Raw genomic sequence first — 17500 nt, forward strand, 5'->3', positions numbered from 1 at the left:
AAAACAACGATTCTGGTGTCTCTTTACAAACTCATTTCAGTGTGTATTTACCTACGAACTTGACCTTCCAGACGCGATGAGGCAGCAGCAGGCTGTCGGGGCTGAAGGAGATCATCTTAGCGCACATCTGCCCGAACACGGACTTGGTACCGTCCGGTCCGGCTAGACCTCCTTTACTGCGGGAACGCTTCACCTGAGAGAGAGAGAGAACAAGAGCAAGAGACGCTAACGCAGCTGCACATCTGAGGTTCATATTAATATGTAATCGTTTCTATAGTAACAGCTCATTCACTGGGACTCGTACAGCAGACGCTCCACATAAACGGATTAAACACGCGTCTAATCGCTGAAGTTTCCTGTACAGAATTTCTCTGTCTTTCTTTCTTGCTTTCTTGACATTCTTTCTCTTTCTTTCTGGTTGTCTGTTTTTGTCTTTCCTTCTTTGCGTTTTCTTTAGCTTTTGTTTTTCTGTTTTTTCTTTCTTTCTTTGATATTCCTTCTCCACATCATCTGTCTACATTATTTTTTCTCTTTTTTCTTTCTTTCCTCTTTTAGTTTGTTTTATTTCTTTCTTTGGCCTTTCTCTCTTTCTTTGCCTTTTCTTTAGATTTTTTTCCCCCTTTCCTTTCTTTTTTCTTTACTTCTTTTTCTCTCCTTTTTTCTTTTGCGCTTTGTACATTTTGTTTGTTGAAGATGAGGTTTTCTGTAAGGAGATGTTTATTTAATGTTTATGGAAAGTGTCAGCGCTTCGTAACAACTTCCATTAAAGTTAAATAAAAAATCTTCTTATAGAGAACTTCACCATGTCAACTAACCACTGACTAAACAGTTTTCTTAGTTACTATACAAACAAATAAATGCCATATTGGAACAAGGGCATGAATATAAACCTGCACAATTCCCAACCAATCAGAATCGAGTATTCAGGAGCGCCATGAAAGACAGAGCTGCGAGACCGCAATGCTACCACGTTGTGCCATTATTATTTATAATAGTATATAATTGATTTATTTAAAAAACACAGTAATCAATCTGCTCAAAACAACAACAACAACAAGTGGCCTATATTCTTTTTCATTTTCTTCAAATCAACACTGCCTTGAGTAAACTGTCGCTGCTAAATCTAAATCTACATCCGGATTTCTGTAAAGCTGCTTTGTGACAATGTCTATTGTTAAAGAGCTACACAAATAACAATGAACTGAACTGAATTAAAGTTGAAGGCTTGAACAAAAAGCACTGGAAACATGCTTTTAACCAAAAGAATAGCGAATAATTATGAGAATTAGCAAACCAAATGAAATAACAACAACAAATCACAGCAAAAACTCACAAAGAAGAATGTGTGTGTGTGTGTGTGTGTGTGTGTGTGTGTGTGTGTGTGTGTGTGTGTGTGTACCTGGATTCGGTTGAGCTCTACGACCGGTCCGTGCTGTCGGTCTCTCACCATCGTAGCCTGCACAACTTTACGAAACGCAGCCTCCTGCAAACAGAGCGAGAGAAACCACGTACAGATCACTGAGCAAAAAACGAAATAAAACAAAAAAAAAAACCCCAACATGGTAATTATTAATGTTAACTATAGAAATTCTATTACAAAAATGTATAAATACAACAATTTAAAAACGTTAGAAGGTGTATAATATCTGATCAATGATTTGTTTTCACAATAGATAAAGAAAGAATCCCAAATCCAAACCAGAGCGATTGGCGGGCCCAAGCACCAAGGGCATGCTGATGTGATTATGACGCATCATTGAACATACATATGAAGTTTCAACCACATCATATGATGTACAGTGGCATCAAAAAGGTCTTAGCAAATTTGCGCTGATGAACTCTGTAGGAGGAGTATTTAAAATGTTTGCTACATGTCAAAATGCACAAAATACAAAACATCTGACTTCCTGTTGGGTGATTGTGAAACTTTGGGAAACTTGTCTGTCTTAAAAACACCTGTATGTCTACCAAATTTAGTGCATAGAGGTGAAACTAGATGCCCACAACGAAGAACTACGTCATACTGGGCACTACCGAGCCTCTGGGCCACGCCCATGTCCAAGCAGCTGATAAGTTCTGTGAATTTTCAATAATAATCAAAATAATAATAATAATTGCTAATTTAGATACAATAACGCACTTTACACCTCTGGTGCTTGGGCCCTAATTGAGTTAAAGGCTCTATATTACATGGAAAAATATATGCGTTCCTTTCAGACTACACTAGGGGAGTCTGCTTAAAAGTAATGGCACCCTCTGTGATTAATTGCTTTATGAATACATTGTTTAAAAAATAGTGTAGGTGTGTGCGCGTGTGTGTGTGTGTGTGTATGATCTCCTGACCTTGCCCTGTGAGATGAGGATGCCCCGGAGTGTGTCGAAGCCCACAGATGGGCCATGTCCGGTCTGACCGAGACGGCCCTCCAGGTCGAACATGGGGATGCAGGGGCAGAAGAGCTCGGAGATGTGGTGCAGCAGGAGCAGCCTGTTCCTCAGGGCCATGATGGGGATCTCCTGCAGGTGGTTATACTCCATAGGGACCTGGGGTTACACACACACACACACACACACACACACACACACACACAGAGAGAGAGCAGCACTCCTTAGCTTTAAATGAGTTATACTGTATATACAAGTATTTAATTTAGATCAGTAAACATACAGGCGAATGCCAAAGTCGGACGCAGCATAATACTGAGTACCTGAGCAGGAAGTTTGCCGGCGTTGGTGGGTTTGCTGGTGGACCAGGCGAGTGTGTGTGCGGAGCCACAGGCCACCCTGTTGATCTTCTTGCCCTGCAGCGCTCCCACTAGCCTGGGCCTCTGGATGGCGTTGGTGGTCCCGTCTCCCAGCTGACCCTCGTCGTTATCACCCCACGTATACACTTCCCCTGAGACACACACACACACACACACAGAGCTACATATACACATCTCTGTACAAACACACCAAAAAAATGTGGGTTTTTTCCCCCCCTGGTATCCAAAATGGTATTTAGGGTTAGGATTAGGGGCGGAGCTAGCGGAGTTAGTGATTTTAAATCAGTTATATTTCTCATTTTGACTAAAGAGCCTGTTTAAAAATAAAGTCCGGAAAGTCTTTTGGATATCCTACCATCTTCAGTGCAGCAGACGCAATGAAGGGAGCCGGTTGCTATAGCGATGACCTTTTTGCCCTGCAAGCCCTGGACCTGCCGGGGCCTGCGGACGTGATCATCTGATCCGTGACCGAGCCTGTGGTAGTCCCCTTTTCCCCTGATAACACACAGACACACACAAAATAAAATAATCCTCTGGTGTAATGAATGTGTGTGTGTGTGTGTGTGTGTGCGTGTGTGTGTGTGTATATACCATGTGTACACGGCTCCAGATTTGGTGAGAGCGACAGAGAACTGAGAACCGCACTCCACTTTCACTACACCCAAACCTGTCAGAGAGTCAATCTACAGAGAGAGAGAGAGAGAGAGAGAGAGAGAGAGGTAGGAGGATGAGTGTGAGTATAGTACAGGTGTGTGTGTGTGTGTGTGTGTGTGTGTGTGTGTGTGTGTAGCAGTAAAGTGTTGCTCCTTGCCTTCATGGGAACTTTACAGCCGTCGCTGCCTCCTCGTCCCAGCTTGCCGTAATCTCCGTCTCCCCACGACCACACCATGTCATCATCCGTCAAACACAGAGTCTGAGCATCACCGCTGCCACACGCTACGTCTATCACCCTGTGTCCCTGCAGAGCATCCACCTACTCTCACACACACACACACACACACACACACATTTACAACATATTCATTAGGAATGAACAGATAATGTTTCATCAGCAAATACAAATACAAGCAATAGAAAGAGTATTTGGGAATTTTTTTCTTTTGTTTTAACGACAATTCTAACTCTAACTCTGAACCTCTAACCACAACTCAAACACACAGCTGCACACACTGACCAGTTTGGGTTTGAGCTGGTCCTCGCTGTCTCCGTGTCCCAGGCGGCCGTATCGCCCCTTGCCCCAGGTGTAGAGTTCTCCGCTGGCTGTGATACAGGCACTGTGAGCTCCTCCAGCAGCGATATCCACCACCTCCACCCCTCTCAGAGACTCGATCACCCGCGGACGGTCACACGGACTGAGGGGAGAAAAAAAAACCACACTCTCAGTAATAAATTTAAAAATATTAACACGACCTGTCTCAAATAAACAAACTCAGTTTCAAAGAATAACTGCACTCTGTCACAATATAGATAGAAAAGCACCCTGTTGCAAATAAATGAATAAATGAATTAATAAACAAACACAACACGTCTCAATAAACAAATAAATAAATGTACCTTGTCTCACACGTACAAAACCTGTCTGAAAAAATATTTAAAAAAAACCTGTCTCAAATAAACAAACCCCATTTCAAAAAATAAATTAATGCACCATTTCAATTTAAAATTAAATTGAAATAAATAATGCATCCTGTCTTTAGAAAAAAAAAAAAAGTACCCTGTCACAATAAACAAATAAAAAAATAATCCCTGCCTGAATAATGAAATAAATCCTTAACTGCACTCTGTCTCCACATAAATAGATAAACAAATAAATTAACTGATAAAAAAAACCTGTCTCAAAACTATAAATGAACCCTTTCTCAGTAAATAAATAAATGCACCTGTCTTAACTGATTAAAATACCAGTTCAAACGAGCAAACAAAAATAAATGCACCCTGTCTCCTCACTACGAGCTGTACATATGGTGACACCTGCTGGCAGGTTTGAGAACTGCAAGACAAAAATCAGTCCTATGATTCCCAAACATGATTATAATCCCAAAATTTTCCTTTTCCTCCCACACCTCCTGTTTCCATGGCCGAGTTTTCCATCCTCGGCCTCTCCCCAGGAGTAGACCTCGCCCTCGGAGGACAGGGCCAGGCAGTGTTTCCCCCCGGAGTTCACCGCCACCTTCCTGATGAACACGTGCTGGATGGACTCCAGTAGAGTCGGGGTGGACACTGACTCGGTGCCGCCGATCCCGAGACGCCCTCCGGCTCCGTAACCTGTAGCGTACAGCTGGAACAAGACAGAAGCAGAACAGACTCAAAATATCAGAACCGATTCATTCCCCACGGTGTAGCCCAATTTTATAATTTATTTATAAAAAATAATTTCCATGGTGCCATAAACAAAACATGGACAAGAGAACAATGCAAACGACAAAATTAATGGAAAAAACACACAAAGGAGATGCTAACTATTGGTACTGATTACACTTTCTTCATTATTATTCATTTCTAATCATGCCTTATTTGAATATTTTAGTTAATCGATGTAATTAAGGAACATCTAAGAAAACAAACACTAAATTTTATCTTAAGGGTGCACAAACTTTTGCATTCAACAGTAATGACTACATTTTGACAGCTCTGAGCACAAGCTCACCTTGCCATCAGCCGTGACAGCGAACAGCGTCTGCTCTCCGCCGATCAGCTGAACGGGCCGCAGGGTAGCGAGGGCCTCCGTCGGCGTGGGAACTTTGACCTTTGCCCCTTCGATGCCGCCCAGCTGTCCGCGATGGTTGTGACCCCAGCCGTAGATGGTGCCGCTGCCGCCCGCTGACAGAGTCCAGTCGTCCGGACGTCTGAAGTGGAGCAGCGATAAAAAAAAAAATTAAAAACAGATGCAGCAGAAAAGTGCTCGCTCTACCGTCCGGACATCATGAGCTCGAATAGAATCCCGACAACGTCACAGCCATTCATGGCCGGGAGTCAGGACAACAAAACGGGCCGTGATGTCCGTGTGGGAGGGGCATACTCACTCTCTCCCTTGTCAATCACAGCAATACTAGCCAATCACATGCATCTGTGAGCTCAGCGTGTTACGCTTCACATCTCAGAGGAAGCAGGTGCTTAGTAGACGTTATGTGATAACTGTTAGCTAGAGGGAGGAATTGGCCAAGACGTAATTAAATAGGAGGAAAAAAAATATGGAAATAATAGAAAAAATGTAAAAACAGCTCTGAGTGATGTGACTGATTATTTATGAGATATACTGTATTATATGTATGACAATTACTGAGTACTATTTAGCCAAATCAGGAACAAAACTGTTTTACTGCAGTCTCCATTTTATATAAAGTTTTTTTTTTTTTTTTTTTTTTTTTTAAACTGTGTCTTCTTTCACATGGAGAAATTAGGACTCAAACCCTGACAGTGAGTAAGATGTGTATTGGCATGCAAAGACAGGAGGACAGACTGAGTGTTTGATAGATGGACAACAAACACCTTAAGGACGTTCTGAGATTCGCACGTCAGCCTCCGATAAATAAAATACAAAGTGAAGAGAACTCAGTCTGCTACTACGCTTCAAACCTGAGGAACTCAACACCACTTAACATCAGTCTCGGTACACCTTTTCAAAAATAATAATAAAAAAAAAAACACTTGAAATCATATGTTTTTAATTTGGCATTTAATCAGTACTTCCTCTGTTCACAGGACAACCGTAACTTCCTGGATTCTCCACAAAGAGACTCGGCAAACGTAGAGAAAAGGTTCTCTAATCTGATGAGACCAAATCTGAACTTTTTAGGCCTGGTCCAAAGTGCTGAGTTTGCTGGAACCTCACCACTGCGAACACCGTCCACACTGTGAAGCATGGTGGCGGTAGCATCATGTTCACCGTTACCCTTGGGCTCTTGGATGTTTCTCTGACTAATCCCCTCTTTACCCGGTCACTGAGGTTTTTCAGGATGGCGTCCTCTAGGCAGAATCGCAGCTGTGCTGTATTCTTTCAGTTTTTTTTTTTTTTAAATTACAGATTTATGGATTTCACTCCATGGGATGTTAAAAAGATTCAGATTTAATTTGAAGGCATTTTCACGTATCATTTTTAAAGCGTACCTGTTCATCCACTGCACCAGCTGCTCGTCGTGTTCTCTCTTGAACAGTTCATGGCTCTCGTGAAGCACGTTCATGTTCTCGTGGTCTGCCATCAGCTCACGGATTTTCTTTGCGACCTTCATTAAAGAAACGTTAAATTAGTAACAGTGCAACGGGGATGAAAGACGTCACCGAAAGAGGTGGAGCTCAAACCTCATCCAGGAACAGGCGCGGCAGGGGCGTCCTCTTATCCAGAGCCACTGCCACTCGAGAGGCGGTGCAGTAGCGACGAAACCACGCCCACTTATGGGTCTCGGCGCAGCAGGGTAGCGTGTCCAGCTCCAGATCACACGCAAGAGCCACCAGCACCTGAAACACCAGTACCTCAATTTAATTAATAATTTACACACACTGTGTGTCTCTCTCTCACACACACCCACTGTGTGTCTCTCTCGCGCACACACACACACACTGTGTGTCTCTCTCGCGCACACACACACACACTGTGTGTCTCTCTCGCGCACACACACACACACTGTGTGTCTCTCTCGCGCACACACACACACTGTGTGTCTCTCTCGCGCACACACACACACACTGTGTGTCTCTCTCGCGCACACACACACACACTGTGTGTCTCTCTCTCTCACACTCACACACACACACACACACACACACACACACTGTGTGTCTCTCTCTCTCACACACACACTGTGTGTGTCTCTCTCTCACACACACACACACACACACACTGTGTGTCTCTCTCTCACACACACACACACACTGTGTCTCTCTCTCTCTCTCTCACACACACACTGTGTGTCTCTCTCTCTCACACACACACACTGTGTGTCTCTCTCTCTCACACACACACACACACACACACACAGTGTGTCTCTCTCTCACACACACTGTGTCCCTCTCTCACACACACACACAGACACACACACACACACACACTGTCTCTCTCTCTCTCTCTCTCTCTCTCTCACACACACACACACACACACACACACACACACACACACACACACACACTGTCTCTCTCTCTCTCACACACACACACACACACACACACACACACACACACACACACACACACACACACTGTGTCTCTCTCTCTCTCTCTCACACACACACTCACACACTGTGTCTCTCTCTCACACACACACACAGTCTCTCACACACACTCACAGTGTCTCCCTCTCTCTCACACACACACACACACAGTCTCACACACACCTTGAAGAAGGGGCTATGAAGGAGCTGTTTGCCTCCTCTGACGATAGGGTCCTCATACTCGTACTGCCTCTGCAGAGCCTCGGGAAGCCCTTTCACCAGAGCGGCAAGAGCACTGCCTGTAAAACTCTACAACAAACAAACAAACAAATAAATACCATCAAATCAGCCACAACACAGGAAACACACAATACTTTGCATTTTGTCTTTTTTTCCCCTCATATTGTCTCTAATCACTTAGCAAAGTCAATGACATCTAAAGTAATAGAATCCTGAATTCCGATTGGTCAGAAGGTGTTGATTAATTTTCTAGATCTGCATCAGTGACACTGATGAGGTGAAGTTTTCTGTAAGGAGATGTTTATGGAACCAGTCTCCAGTGTCACTGCAATGTAACTATAAACTGATAAAAAGTACAATATATCGTTCTTCGCTCAAAACCAAATTATGATTGACAAACTGCTGTTGTACAAGAGGAATAAAACACTTCAGGATGTGCTGTTACAGGAAAACCTAGCTGCCAAAATGGAAATATCAAAGATTGCATTTAAGAGAAAATATTGTTTATAGATAAAGTATAATTATTCAAGAGATTTAAAGGATCGTAGATTTTTGATTTGTATAAAACAGTGCAGCTGAGGTGGTCAGGATTCCTTCCAGTAGCATGAACATATTCTTTATTTTCATTTCTTAAAGATCTTCAAGATCTCAGCCCTAGGAGTGTGTGTTTATTGTTAAGTGCTGATGGTGTGTAAACTGGATACAGCGTGTTGAAGGTGAGTGTTGGACTGACCACAGAGCGAGCCTCTCCTTCACCGTCCCCCAGCAGCCGGTTAATGTTTATGGACTGGCCGTATTCAGTAGTCAGGAGTTTGCGTAACCTCTGCAGGGCCCACATACGGTGTCCAGCCGCTGGTACACACACACACACACACAAAATCCAGTCACATTTACACAGGAACAAAAGCGATTCTCAAAAAAAGCTCAGTTTGATATTTTTCCGCTCCACCAGCAGGAGTGTGCAGACGTGCAGACGTGCAGACGTACCCAGAGCGCTGAGCTGCGCGCAGGCGGCGAGTGAAGCCGCCAGACGCGGCACAATGCTGCGGTTGGAGCCGAAGTTGAGACGGAAGTCCAGCAGACAGGTGACCAAGTCCATAGAAGGGCAGGACAGGATACAGCGATCGGACAGGAGGTCTTTAGGACCTGGGACAAATTTAACAATCAAACAAGATTTTAATAAGCATTTAATTAATTCATGTGTCATTAATATTAACCTAACGAGCTAGCCCTTAAACCAGGCTAATTCCATTCATCACTTTTCCCCCCTCTATTTTCTCCCCTGTCATACGACACTTACCACCAGGGAAAATGAAGGAGGCACGTGATGCCTCCGAGGCACGTAAAGCCAGCCATCTGCATCTTTTCAAACTGCTACGTCGTGTAACACACGCAGAGGAAAGTGCGAAAGTGCTATCCGCCCTCTTCCACATACACAAGCTCACATATGTATGCAATTGGCTAGAGTTGCAGTGATTGACAGGGGAGACAGAGTATGCCCCTCCCATCCAGAGAGCACAGGCAATTTTTTTGCTTTTTTGGACTCGTGAGCCATTTATACTCGTATGCTCATTATTAAACATTAACCAATTAAGCTGTCTCACAGAACAAGAAATCGCTGTGAATGTAAATCCGCCTCCTCGAATGCTGGATTAAAATCAAAAGTGAGCGAACATACTTTCTCCTGCAAGTAGCGAGAAACGGAAACACAGCTGAGGCGTGTCAAGCGTCATCTCGACACGATACGTCTGGCGTGAACTCGGGATCAGAGCGTATGAAATTAAAGAGCTTTTGCTTGTCTTGACTGTCTGGTAACCATAGTAACCCTAAGCACAGCTAGCTTTTATCCAAAGCCTTTATCTGTGCTAGCTAGTTCTCTTATATCTTCAGTGATTTAATAACAATCAGAGATGAACAACAGAGTGTGTGTTTGTGTTTGTGTGTGTGTGTGTGTGTGTGTGTGTGTGTGTGTGTGTGTGTACCTGCTGCAGGCATGATGGGATAGACGGTGAAGCGCCAGCCCCAGCCATTCACTGAGCCGTCACTGGTGAACTTCCACTTCAGCTCGTCTCCTGGAATCCTCAACTCACTGGACCAGTCTGACCACTCGCGCCCTGACACACACACACACACACACACACACACTTCTTAACCCCTTAACCCCGACTTGTACACTTTACCACATTCAGAACACACAACAGGAAGTGACACGTCCCCATTCCTTATGTTTAAGTCACCTGATCGGACAGAGACGATCCTATTGGCTCCGTCCATGACCGTTAGCGGATCGTGTCTCCTCTCTGTAGAACACTGGCGGTCGAACTCCACTCGCAGACCCTCAGCACCTGAAGTGATGTCAGGACGTAATAATTAATGTGTGATTCAGTCATGTAACTTTCTTCTCAAAAACATTTTGTTCAGCACTTTTAAGGTGAATAATAAGACTTTTCCAGTATAGGAACTGATACACCAGTTACATAAAGTTAATTTACATTTTATTTCAACACTCAGGTGTTAAAATAATTGTTCTTAAGAGTGGCTTTAATAGTTATTAATAAATTAACAGTTATTCATTGCTAAAAAAAAAGTCCTTGGTAATGGTGTTTCAAAACAAAAGAAATATATAAATAATGCTTTAAAAAAAACATATATTGCTAAAAAAAAGTCCAAAGCCCTTAGTGGCAGGTTATTTAAAAAAAAAAAAACTTAAAAAATATATATTTTTTTAAAAAAAAATTATAAAAAATAACTAAAATTCTGTAAGGCATCTGCTATGTTTGTTTATGTTGATAGAATTTTTTTTTTTATAACCGCAGGCTCAGTGTGAACAAAATACACATTGCATATAAAAAAAGCACATTTTCTATCACAATCTTTTCCCTTAAAGTGGACTAAATAACAAGCATTCAACACTGCAGAAAGATCAAAAAAATAAATAAATAAATAAAAATAAATACACAAAGCTTCTCTATCATCTCTGAGTCTTGATGTGAAGGAAAATTGTGATTAAAGAAAGTGTTACAAAAGTGTAAAATCTGATCTTTAAGGGTACAAGGTGTAAAATGTCATCTCAGATAATATTTAAGTGCTCTGATATTGAGGCTGTATTCACACACACACACACACACACACACACACACACACACACACACACGGGTGTTACCTGGGATTTTCACAGTGCCGCTGGTGGAGGTGTCGTCAGTGTAGGGGTGACTGCTCTCCACCACCACAGGCTGAGACGACAGACGACCGCTCTGAGAGTCCGTGGCCACGTCCTCCAGCTCAGTTACACACAGCTCCAGTAACATGTCAGCCACCTGAGTGTGTATACACACACACACACACACACACTTAAAGCTTTACACAACTGTGTGTTACATCATACTCATTAAAGACAGTGCAGTGTTCTGGAGAATGTGAACCTGTGGGTAGGCGGTGCCCATGCCGGACAGCACAGCGGACAGCACTTCCTTTCCTTTCTCTCCTGAGCGCAGATTCACAGCCAGCTTCAGCAGGTCAACCATCACCCGCGTGTCATCAGGAACCAGCAGACTGGTGAACTCGTCCAGGTACTGAGGCTCGGGCCCGGCAGCTTTACTCTGGCTCTCGGAGTCCTGGTACAAATAACAAACAAACAAAATTACAGCACTTATTATCCTTAGATAACAAAAGGACACACTCACAATGAGCAGTGAAGTGACGCGGACCTCTTTGGTCTTGGTCATGGTCTCGGCGATGATGCTGGCCGCTCCGGGGTCGTCTGTGACTGGGATGAAGGGGCGAGAAGAAGCAGCGGCTGCGGAGGGAGTCACGGCAGATGATGGGGTAATGGCATCTTCAGAGGACGCCACCTACAGAAAAAAAAAAAAAAGCGCTGGATATTCACGTTCAACACATCATCTTATATAACCTTATGAGCAGTCACAGCCTATGACACATATATACACATACACAGAAATTACAAATTTCCCAGGCTGAGTATTTCATAAGCATTCCAGGACAGGAATCAGTGTTAATGACAGCATCACACTAAACACTCTCTTTAGCAGTAAAGACTTTACAACGACTCTGATAAACTGGTATCTTTCTCTAATGTTTCACTTTTAGCAGTTCTCTCATCTCATCTCGGATGGCATGCAAACAGTCATATTTGAGGTTTGGTTTTTTTTCCCCCAAAAATCCTCAGTGTAATGAACTGGAAAATTATTTCCACCAACAGTGCCATTGTAAATGATCAGAACGCATTCACCACTAAAAAAAAAGCCACCACAATTTGGGTCCAAAATGACATCATGTAATTAATCATCGCATTGTTACCACGCAAAGTTCCACCACATAACCAACTGGAGTACAGATTCCATCACGTAATATACCATTCAGACCATAGTTACTGTACAAAATGTCACTGTAACCAATCAGAACACAATTCCTGACAAAAAAGCAATTGAAACCTCATCAACCTCTTCCTGATTCTAGCCTTGATCAGACCACAGCTCTCAAACCAAAATTCCACCATGTTACCAATCAGAACTCGGTTCCCACCAAAAAAAAAAAGCCACTGGAACAGCTCCCAGGCCAAAGAACCACCATGTAACCAATCAGAGCACAGTTCCTGCTCAAAATGGCATCATGTAACCAATCAGAGCACAGTTCCCACCCAAAACTGATCCATGTAACTAATCAGAGCACAGTTTCCACCCAAAACTGATCCATGTAACCAATCAGAGCACAGTACCCACCCAAAACTGATCCATGTAACCAATCAGAGCACAGTTCCCACCCAAAACTGATCCATGTAACCAATCAGAGCACAGTTCCCACCCAAAACTGACCCATGGAACGAGAACACAGTTCCTGCTGAATAAGCCATCATGTAACCCACTGGACCACCCAAGATACCACATTTAGATTTTGGGTTTTGTTATCTGGTACTGGACTACAGCAGAAGTTTAAATAAATGAATAAAATAATGTTGATTAAGGAATTAATAACAGACGATGTGACTCCCACCTCTCCCCTCTTGCTGTCCTGCCAGGGGTGAGGGCTGGTGCGCTCCTCGGGGTCAGCGGTCACAGGAGGACCTTCAGCCTCCGAGGGGCTTGAGACGGACGAACAGTCGGAGGGCGGGACTGGAGAGCTGGACGGGCATTCCACAGGCATCATGCAGGCAGGCATCAGAGCTCCCACCACAGCATCCCTACGCACACACACACACGCGCTTATAAAAATGCAAGCAAATGTTTTAAAGGTATACACTTGGTGTGAGCTTATCTGGCAAACCCACTGGTCTGGAGCGATACAGCACCTTGCATACATTATCTGCAGAGCAGAAAGCACGTGAGACAGAGCCTGCTGCTTGGCCAGATTTCCGTCCAGAGAGAGCAGGATTTTGGCCAGAGACGGCCTGCTGGGCTTCACACTGCTCTGACCGCTCAGCTTATTACTCAGCGAGGACGGGTCGCTGTCTGACGGCACACCTGCACACACAAACACACAAACACACACTCACGCAAATAAGCCTGATGTAATAGTGTTAAAGCCAGATCAGCAGAATGCTCATTAAAGGTACTCGAAGCCATCTGACCCAGGTACGAGGCCCCGAGGGAGTCCCTGGCTGTCTGGAAGAGAACCGGCTCGTGAACCGATGGCGTGGTGACATCCACAGTGGTCCAGGCCACGCTGTGAGATGAGCCGCACGCCACACGCGTGATCTTCTGACCCTCCAGGCCCTGCACCAGCATCGGCTTCCGGTTTACCGTGGTCGTCCCGTTACCCTGCTGCCCGTGGTCATTATCGCCCCACGCATACACCTGAACACAGCCAGAGAGGATCCTCAACACAGACTCGCTCAGCGGCATCATCACAAAATAAATAAATAAAATAAGAAGGAGAAGAAGAACATGAAGAAGGCAATGGAGAGGGAGAAGATGAAGCAGAATGAGAAGGAGAAGAAGAAGGAGGAGGAGGAGGAGGAAGAAAAGAAGTGGAAAACAAAGAAAGAACGAGAACAAGGAGAGGGAGAAGAAAAGGAAGAAGTAGAAAATGAAGACAGAAGGAGAACAAGACACAGAAGAAGAAGGGAAAAAAAAAAAAACACAAGCCTGAGAACTGAAGCACACAGAAATGACAGAAGCGATAGAAACTGATCTTGAGGTGTGTGTGTGTGTGGGAACGTGGCGAACCTGTCCTGTGTCTGTAACAGCCAGGCAGTGCAGCGCTCCCACAGCCACGTGAACTATCTTCTTCCCTCTCAGCCCCTCCACCATCTGAGGCTTCCTCACGTGCACGTCTGTCCCGTGACCCAGCCGGAAGTAATCCCCCTTCCCCCTGCACACGTCAGCAACGAGAGGACCACATTAACACCAGCCGTGTGTGTGTGCGTGCACGTGTGTGTGTGTGTGTGTGGACGGAATGAGTGTGCTGTAGAGAACAAACAGAAGTGTACCAGGTCCACACCACTCCTGATTTGGTGAGAGCGAGAGAGAACTGAGCTCCACACTCGATCTGACACACGCCCTGTCCGTTCAGACGCTCGATGTTCTGAGGGATGTTGCAGCCCTCGCTGCCTCCACGACCCAGCTTCCCGAAGTCCCCGTCTCCCCACGAGAACACCAGACCTACACACACACACACACACACACACACACACACACACACACACACACACACACACACACACACAGTTAGTACACGCCTCTGAAATAAAATGCACGAGTGTCGACTATAAAGTCTTTACCTTCGTCTGTCAGAGCAAGAGTTTGTGCATCACGACTCCCACAAGCCACCTGGATAACACGATGACCCAACAACACCTTGACCTGGGCAACACAAAGGGTAAATAAGCAGTAGCGCAGTTTTGTATTAACGCACTCGTTGTAATACGTTAGCGTTTCTATAGTAACAGCTCTTGTACGGCGGACGCTGCATATAAACGAATACAGAAATTGTATGTAATTATTGATATGGTAAAGTTTTCTGTAAGGAGATGTTTCTTTAACATTTATGGAAGAAGTCTCTTGTGTAAATGCTTCTTTTTGACAATCAGAGATAAAGCTGTAACTTTAAGATTTACGACATCATCTATGACAGCACTGATGATTTTCCTATAACAGCACAACACAGAATGTTTTATTCCATATTTACTGCATTACTATTAAAACCAGACTTCCTCAGTACTACTTACACTTTCGAGACACTTCTGGATTGAAACCCAGTTCAGAAAAACGATACTGATAACACGGTGTAAGAAGAACGGGGTAAATAAAGTCCCGTGCTCACCAGTTTGGGTCTGAGCTGTGTGGTGTTGTCTCCGTGTCCCAGGCGTCCGTACTCCCCCAGACCCCAGCTGTACAGCTCTCCACTGGAGGTGATGGCTGCGCTGTGCGAGCTCCCGCAGGCGATGTCCCGAATGCGCTTCGTCTTCAGTGCTTCAATCAGACGAGGCTTATCGCAGTTCCTAAACACACACACACACACACACACACACACATTTCATGTTTATCATCACACACACACTTCAAGATGAGATATTTTGTTGTAAACATGACCGGAACTTACATTCTACTGAAATGCCCCAGTTTACCATCATCTCCTTCACCCCATGAGAACACTTTCCCATCCACCGTCAAAGCCATGGCATGGCGTCCACCTGTGGGTGGAAAAATAAAAAAGAATTCCTTTAAGACACCCTCACTGTGTCATTTAATACTTTAAAAAAAAAAAACAATAAAGCACAGGATATTACTAAAAAAACGGGCTGGAAACATGTCTACACCTTCACCTCATTAAAAACATCAAGATATATGAATATGCATGAATATGCAAATTTGGAAACATATCAATGTATCTTGATTTGCGTCATTTTCTTAGAGATTTATTTAACAACCGCACAAGTGTAAATGGGTTTCAGGGTTACCATGACAACCATGATTTTGCCCATGTGTCAAGATTTCAAGGTACATCATCATCCTCTAATATTAAGTTAACCAAATTGAAAGAAATAAACACTCCGTATTCTGCTGCTGTAAGAAGATAATCAACGATGAGGTGGCTGATGAAGCGAAGTTACTGTTAACGCCCTGATGTTGATTATTTTCCTGTAACAGCACATTCTGTAGCGTTTTATTCCTCTTATACCATAGCAACTTGGTGATTATTATATTTTTCGATTTATTGAAAAACAATATGTCGTAACTTATCCATTTATAGTTATATTTAACGTTGTAACAAGTTCCTGTTCTCGCTTACGTTACAGCAGCTATAAACAGTCGTTTATAGTAACATAGTTACCAGCCTCTCTTCTTTCTCTTGAAGTTAATAAAATAAATAAATAAATAAATAAATAAATAAAACACAGCTTGTCATCTTTTGTTACCAATAAACCACAAAGCGTACACTCGTCCGTCCTGAAAATGACGGAAAATATAAAGTTATAGTTTTACCTTCCATAAATGTGGAAAAAAAATGCTCCTTACAGAAAACTTCAACATATTAATGACTTTCAAACCCGTTTATAACGTGGAGCGTCCGCCGTACAAGTCACTGCAAATGAGCTGTTACTATAGAAACGATAACGTATTAGAACGAGCGCATTAATATAAAGCTGTATATACACCATAAACCACGTGCTTGAGTGACGGTATGAGAGATAAATAAAACATTAATACACACCTGAATGAACGGCGACTTTCTTCACTACGTAGTTACTGAGAGCGGTGATTTGGCGAGGGATTGGGATGGTGCCGCTGCTCAAACCCAGACCCAGCCTCCCGTTAGTGGCCTCTCCACACGCGTACACCTTTCCCTCCGCAGTCACTGCAAGCACACACACACACACACACACACACATCCTTCAAAATACTAATTAAATTAACATATATCTGATTATATGGCAACTACTATGCATGTGTACACATCATGTTACGACACAACCATGTAAAAACACACACGCGCGCGCTACTGGAAGAGATTTTTAAACACAATCAGGAAAATTCTCACCTGCAAAAAGGCTCTTGGAGCCTCCAGACACCTGCACGACATTCAGAGCAGAGAGAGTCTCGGAAAATGACGGAACCTTGATCTGGGGGGAAAACAGGAAGTGGGAGGGTTTGATTCAAACTTACTAAGCATTTCAAATGTGTACATATGGTGCAGGTGTGTTTGACATGACTGACCTTTGACCCTTTGAGCCCGCCCAGCTGGTCCTTGTCATTGAGACCCCACACAAACACCTTGGTTCTGATGGTAGCAGCAGACTCCATGCCTGAGGATCTCTTCCGGGCGAGACTGCGGCGAGAGAACACGATTAACAACAGAACACTTATTACGCTTATTACACTTAAGGAACTCAAATA

At 43.8% G+C, this 17500-nt stretch overlaps 1 protein-coding gene across 3 annotated transcripts in view; it reads right to left on the minus strand.

Annotated features, from left to right (window-relative positions):
* herc2 (HECT and RLD domain containing E3 ubiquitin protein ligase 2) overlaps positions 1–17500 on the minus strand; it is a 70956-nt gene that overhangs the window by 7898 nt on the left and 45558 nt on the right. For all 3 annotated transcript variants that reach the window (XM_053228308.1, XM_053228305.1, XM_053228301.1), the window contains exons 58-88: positions 17321–17432; positions 17145–17226; positions 16818–16961; positions 15705–15795; positions 15426–15603; positions 14884–14965; positions 14593–14764; positions 14330–14474; positions 13732–13957; positions 13453–13624; positions 13158–13344; positions 11855–11998; positions 11570–11761; positions 11311–11464; positions 10385–10492; positions 10130–10261; positions 9135–9293; positions 8881–8999; positions 8091–8216; positions 7062–7217; positions 6870–6985; positions 5410–5608; positions 4826–5040; positions 3937–4114; positions 3574–3735; positions 3354–3445; positions 3118–3257; positions 2706–2893; positions 2344–2541; positions 1400–1483; positions 52–193 (exon numbers count right to left, since the gene is read on the minus strand). In XM_053228308.1, coding sequence (XP_053084283.1) covers positions 52–193; positions 1400–1483; positions 2344–2541; positions 2706–2893; positions 3118–3257; positions 3354–3445; positions 3574–3735; positions 3937–4114; positions 4826–5040; positions 5410–5608; positions 6870–6985; positions 7062–7217; positions 8091–8216; positions 8881–8999; positions 9135–9293; positions 10130–10261; positions 10385–10492; positions 11311–11464; positions 11570–11761; positions 11855–11998; positions 13158–13344; positions 13453–13624; positions 13732–13957; positions 14330–14474; positions 14593–14764; positions 14884–14965; positions 15426–15603; positions 15705–15795; positions 16818–16961; positions 17145–17226; positions 17321–17432 — 4595 coding nt within the window. The remainder of the gene's footprint in view (positions 1–51; positions 194–1399; positions 1484–2343; positions 2542–2705; positions 2894–3117; positions 3258–3353; positions 3446–3573; positions 3736–3936; positions 4115–4825; positions 5041–5409; positions 5609–6869; positions 6986–7061; positions 7218–8090; positions 8217–8880; positions 9000–9134; positions 9294–10129; positions 10262–10384; positions 10493–11310; positions 11465–11569; positions 11762–11854; positions 11999–13157; positions 13345–13452; positions 13625–13731; positions 13958–14329; positions 14475–14592; positions 14765–14883; positions 14966–15425; positions 15604–15704; positions 15796–16817; positions 16962–17144; positions 17227–17320; positions 17433–17500) is intronic.

Source organism: Pangasianodon hypophthalmus, chromosome 2 (genome assembly GCF_027358585.1).
Source record: "Pangasianodon hypophthalmus isolate fPanHyp1 chromosome 2, fPanHyp1.pri, whole genome shotgun sequence".
In the NCBI taxonomy this organism is placed as follows: domain Eukaryota; kingdom Metazoa; phylum Chordata; class Actinopteri; order Siluriformes; family Pangasiidae; genus Pangasianodon; species Pangasianodon hypophthalmus.